The sequence below is a fragment of the Melospiza melodia genome, chromosome 5 (assembly GCF_035770615.1).
Source record: "Melospiza melodia melodia isolate bMelMel2 chromosome 5, bMelMel2.pri, whole genome shotgun sequence".
Classification (NCBI taxonomy): domain Eukaryota; kingdom Metazoa; phylum Chordata; class Aves; order Passeriformes; family Passerellidae; genus Melospiza; species Melospiza melodia.
In genome coordinates, this window is record NC_086198.1 from 14847754 (window position 1) to 14853762 (window position 6009).

The following is a 6009-nucleotide window of genomic DNA, read 5'->3' on the forward strand; positions in this document are numbered from 1 at the left end:
TAGATCTTAGTTGAACAACAAACCTTATGAAGGTTCCCCCCTCTAATCAGCATTTTACTAAAAACAGAATAAAATGCTGAAGTTCTGCTTAGTATTTCTTTTAAGAATAATTCTGCACTGCAAGTCAGTATGGAACTGTTAAGACTTAAGAGCTTTTTTTAAAACCTAAGTCTCAGCAGATATCAAGTAAACGCGGACAATTCCAAAGGAAAATCGAAATAAAAGGAGCCCGACCCCAAATTCCACGGGCTGTGTCCCAGCGCCCTCTGCTGGAGGCCCGGGCACGAGCAGAACGGATCGTTCACCGGCACCGAGCGGAGGGGGAAGAACTCAGCCCCTGCCACCACCAACGTGCCTTTTACACAAAAATAGGTCACTGCTATATGCAACCACACTGTGCTAGCTCAACTCTTACAATTATCTCTGAGCTTCAAAGGCGTTTTTGCACTAAACCTCCAGAAAACTACGTCAAGTGAAGACTGCTATGCACCGAATTGTAACTTCAGCATTTCTGATAATGGTACCATAATAGACAGCAAAGAAAATTCTGACCCTGTTAAAGCTGTGTTCATGAGAATCTTCCAGCTGTCCATTGCTAGTCACAGGAATTTCTGCCGCTGAATTTTTGGGAGATTCTTGAGCCATTGCACTTCCCTGTAAAAAGAAACATTTGTCTTACATTTCCAATAAGTAATCCATATGAAAATATTTGATGTATGGGTTACATAACAGTTGATTTTATTTCAAACTCCGACTGGAAATACTCTGATATACTCAGTCTGTATATTTACTCTGATATACTCAGTCTGTTTATTTAATCACATCATTGAATCACAGTAATACTCTAGCACAGCTCAGTCAGAAGTTAGGTAAAGTTTCCAGAGCTAAGAGCAAAGGAAAACGAAAATTTAACCCATTGGCATAGGGGGAGTAAGACACAAATGAGGCATGGGCTCAGACAAATGTTTTACACACACACTTGAGCCTGAGATCTCCAATTATAATGAGCTTGGCTAAAAAAATTGCACTAGCAATTAATAAACAATAAATACTAGAGAAGAGCAATACGTTTAATTATGTGTTACAAGAAAAGCAATGATTCTAAACTTTAAAATAGTTTCAGCTGCTTCTTATTTTACCATAACATAGTGCCACCTTCTGACTAAACTGTTGGTATGCAACTCTCATGAAAAAGGGCCCAAAAGTACCAAGAGAATTCAGGACTCAAAGTAAGTTTCAAATGGAGCTGCATCACGAACAGTAGCAGCAGCTGTGTTTCAAGTACACTGCTTTCAAGTACAACCTAAGGTATAGCCTTGAAGAGACATTCCCAGAAGAACTGCACATCATTTACAAGCACCTGAAGAGAGAATGGCAGCTTAACACTCCAAAATTAAGAGGAAGTGAAAATTTTGTCCCTTTGAAAAAGCTGCTCCTAACTCTGCAAGGCAGCTTCACCAGTCATCTAAAGTGTAAACAGAAGAAAAATCAACATACAACCAAGGCAGTGTTTGTTCACTTACATAAAAGTTGTCTCAAGCCCTCAAACCAGCCCATACACCTGTGCTGGACTGGCAAGACAAGATGTACCATCAACAGGTACTTGAGAATAGGTACCCTTATACCCTTAAAGCTCTTAAATCATCAAACTGAACCAGCTCTTTTCAGCCCAAGGTCAGGAAGAGGCACAGCCTGAGATCAGGATCTGAAGTACCATCAGCTTCTCCAACCACACGTGAAGCTTTACAGAGTATGAATATAACACAAAGATTTTACTGGTACTTACTGAGCATCACCTGCATCATTCTTAACTGGAACATCTTCTGTCATACCCCATTACTAATATTTCTTCCACTTTCACATATCACCACTTCAATTACATTTGTGAGCCTGATTTCCTTTATTAGTCTTGAGGCTTCTCAGGACTTTTTCTAACTAGTCACTGTTTGTAGGCTCCATTAAATGTGCTTCTACTGAAGCACACCAAAAGGTCTATGCTTATTTTATGAGCATATTTTTTAAAGAGTAATTTGTTTCATTTAATAGAATATAGACTATCTCAAGTTGTAAGGGACCAACAAGGATCATCAAGCCCACCTCCCTGCTCCTCACAGAGAGTTGCTACACAATATCATCAGACTAGATGCACTAGTTACCTGCCACATCACATTTTGATTTGGGAAATCTGTGCAATAGCTCAAGTTTCTTAAGCTTGCTCTACATCTCAAATGGGCTTCATTAAGCTCTAAGGCTGCTAGGAACTACACTTCTACTTGATATGGTCAAGTGAGGTATTTTCAAAATGCTTGGCCTGTCACAGCTACTTGCATAATACAGAAGCATTAATATATGCCACGTTCAGTTCACAGCTACTTTTGTTCCTCTTTCCACAAATTATCAGATAACACAGTTCAAAGGGAAAGTCCTCTTCTGTCTAGGGGCACTTTGCTAGGGATCATAAACAAAACTACATCTCTAATAAAAGGAAAAACACCTTGACTTAGGTGCTTCTCTACAAGAATCTAAAATAATTTTGCAAATATTGACATTGATATATTTTTATGCTTTTATTCAGAGATATGCTCAAAGCACATGCACACATCTCTAATAAATACATATATTAGGACACAAAAATTCATCAGCTTCTCTGGACAACTAGAAGCAATTCACCTTTTTTTTTGCATTCCTACTCGAGTCAGATCTTTGTATCTAGTTCAGAGAAAGCAAAAAATTACTTGCTAATGTCAGTTCCATGCTACTTTTGAACTACAACAACTTCCCATTGCTGAAAAGGGGACGTTTCACTACTCTACTTTCCACTCTCTACTGTGAGCCACACAGTGCCTCACCTGCCCAACACTCACCTGACTACAGACACCACACACAACTCACTAGCCTGGCAATAGACCTTTTCACCAGGTTAATTTTCCAGCTTCAGTGAGTTGAATCAGTTTGCAATGAGGTCAGACAAGCACCAAAGCCTTGAAATGAGCAGCTGAAGAGGGGAAGTGAGATAAACTGCTAATTTAACTCAGACATAACAAGAAACCATCATCTCCATTTTAGTTAACAGTTTAAGCTTGCACTGCTGTCAAGAACCACTCCTTGCCCTTTTCCCCCAACTCTTTCCCCCAGCAGCTTTCACCATCCCTTCACCTCCTTCCTGAGCCAGAGCAATGTATTTGCACCGCAAACAAGATTCCGGAAACACTGCAGATCAAAAGAAAGTGACCTGTGCTCAGAAAGAGGATGGGTCATTTTTCCACTCCCATCAAGTCTCCCAAGCAGGCACACCTCCAACACTCGCACCTCTGAAACGGAGCAGGCAGTAATGCAGTGAAGAAGCCACTGAGAATGGAGGACTGCCCACAGCACCAGAGTGCAGCACCTCAAAATACTTACTCTGACCGTAGGCTACTGCCAAATCCAGCAGCCACTCCTCTTTACCTCTGGATGTGCGTTCCTGTAACTCCACACAACCAGGGTAAGGTTATTGATCTGAGAGAAAACTAAACCACCACACCACAGCAGCATTTCTGCTGAAATAAGGAGTATGATTGCTGAATCAAGTGTCTCTTTGGCAAGTGTAGCCCACAACTGACTTAAACTAAGCATACAAAGAAATTGATTCCTCAGAAGAAAATTTATGGTATGTATAAACAACCTGAAATAAATCTAAGTTCCTAAATTTGTATTGATGTATTAGACATGAATGACATAAGCACTAGAGGAAAACATTGCATTTCAGATGCATGTTTTATTTTGAAAAAATAGAATTGTCCTTTGGTAACAATCTATGTTTTCTTTTTACATCTATGTTTACAAATATCAGATCTGGAAATACACTAAAGAGAATCATTATTCTGTTTTTACTGAAAGTTTAAAAACAATTCACTGTCACTGAAACTCCAATAGTGATAAAGTCAGCATTACTTGTTTTCATTTTTACTCTAGAACAGTCAGGAAAATGTTGACCCTATCTTTCTGAAAGAGCATACCAAACACACCTAATTAGCTAAATAATATTGGGAACCTTAGGAATTTGTTCATTATTCAAATCTGTCACAGACTTCTCCACAGAGAAGGTGAAAACTGTATCTGCTCTCAGAGAAAAAAAGATTCAGTCCTTCTGCAGTAGATAAAACACCTTGTTATAGTGAGGTTACACAAAGATTGATGCCTTTAAATACCAACCCTTTCTTCCTGCAATACTCACACATTTCAGATTCTACCATGCCTAAATCTATTCCATTTACAAAACAAATACTGCAGCACAGCAACAGGCTACTGGCTGAAGTAATCCTTTGCTATGAATTAACTGGACTGTTATTAATGGTGTCTCAAAACCAACCCCACCCATTCAAGATGCTGTGCATGAACTCATATCCCATACTAGCAACACTGTGCTAGGTAAAGCAGAATTTTTGGGAATCTGAAACTTGTTAGGATTGGTTGATTTTACACTAATATAACTATCACTCAATCACCTCACAGCCAGACTGGATCTCTTCTGCAGATGGATGAGACTCATCAAGTGTTGTGGATTCACTGCTGTGTTCTGACATACCTGAAAACCAAACAGGTTTGGCATGCATTAATTGAAGTGAAAGGAGCTGGATGCTGCACCTCACAGAAACCAAAGCAGGCTTTCAGAAAACATTTATTTTACAAGTTCTGCTAAAGCAAACTGAACCCTCCTTCTTTTGATAGTGACCAGGCCTTCAGCTCTCCAAAAATCTAAGAGGGATTAGGAATACAGTCTAGTGTAAGCTTCCACTGCCAAAGCAACCTTTCCCCACAGACAACTAAGCTTGCAACATAAAACCCTGGAAGTCAAACAAGGTTCTTCAGGTGACATATATCCTGCCACTTGCAACAGTACACTGACTGTATCCTACCATTGCAAAGATCACCATTTTGTTAAGGAGTAAGATTTATCCAAACATTGCAAGATTACACTAATGCTAAGCCACTGAAACTTACTAAGCTGTTAAATCTGTTGTGTTTACTAGAACAGAATCCCTTTCATTTTAGCCTCTAAAAGATCTCAGCTGCAGAAGCAAAGAAAGTTGTTAACACTAAGCACATGAGAAAGAAATCAACTCTGAATATAGTGATCATAAAAGATGAATTACATACACAATTTTATCTTAAGTAAAGCAATTATCTCAATTTGATTCCAAATAGCTGGTAACTACAGGTGACACCACAATTCACTCAGCTGTTTGAGAGGAGGAGACAACCAATCATTAAAAATTAATCCATCTGCCAGTATTGCATACAATCACACATGACTTCAGTTCATTAAGTCTTGCACTATTTCATACATGTTCAGACACATACCAGATTAAGAAAATTTATAAAGAGATTGCTATTTGTGTTTATATTGTATTTCAAATTCCTGACCTCTAAAACATTCTAACTAAAGCAAATAATTAATAAGGTAAGCAGCTCACATAGCAAGGGAAATAAAATAAGGACACAAAGGCTGAGAAACTGAATCACCTAGATCATCTAGATCATATTGCACTGGATAACCTATTACTTTATTTTGGAAAACCAAATACGTAAAATAAGAGATTTTCTCCAGAAAAACAGTTCATTCAGGGCTACCACTGAATGAAGTTGGATTTTTCTAGGATCAGTATAAAACTCCCTCTGAGGTAATTAAGAAATAAATTTAACATCCTTATATAGCTTCCTTAATTTTTCAAATTTCTTTTGAATATGCAAGACCATAAAGCAGAGATGCTGTTTGCCCGCATGGTCCTGTTCAAACTCTGCTTGTGGCTGAAAACCTCTGTGCTTAACAGCTTATTTCTGAGTAGCTAAAACAATTGCATGATAGAAGAGTACAATAAGTGTTATTTCCTTGCTCTACTTGTTAAACAAAAAATTAAATTCATCTTGTGGTAGGGCCCTCTTTAAGACAATCTGTTCTTCAGTTCTACCACATCAGTGTTCCTGGAGTCATATTTGTTCATCACATGCAAGCCTATGTACCACACT

The 6009-nt window shown here is 38.5% G+C and overlaps 1 protein-coding gene across 3 annotated transcripts in view; it reads right to left on the reverse strand.

Annotated features, from left to right (window-relative positions):
* ARFIP1 (ADP ribosylation factor interacting protein 1) overlaps positions 1–4583 on the reverse strand; it is a 36421-nt gene extending 31838 nt beyond the window's left edge. For 2 of the 3 annotated variants that reach the window (XM_063156373.1, XM_063156372.1), the window contains exons 1-2: positions 4488–4567; positions 553–654 (exon numbers count right to left, since the gene is read on the reverse strand). In XM_063156373.1, the coding sequence (XP_063012443.1) occupies positions 553–654; positions 4488–4565 (180 nt within the window). In that variant the 5' untranslated portion in view covers positions 4566–4567. Of the gene's footprint in view, positions 1–552; positions 655–4487 lie in introns of all 3 variants that reach the window. The other variant, XM_063156371.1, reaches the window with a different exon arrangement.
* Positions 4584–6009: the final 1426 nt, after the last annotated feature.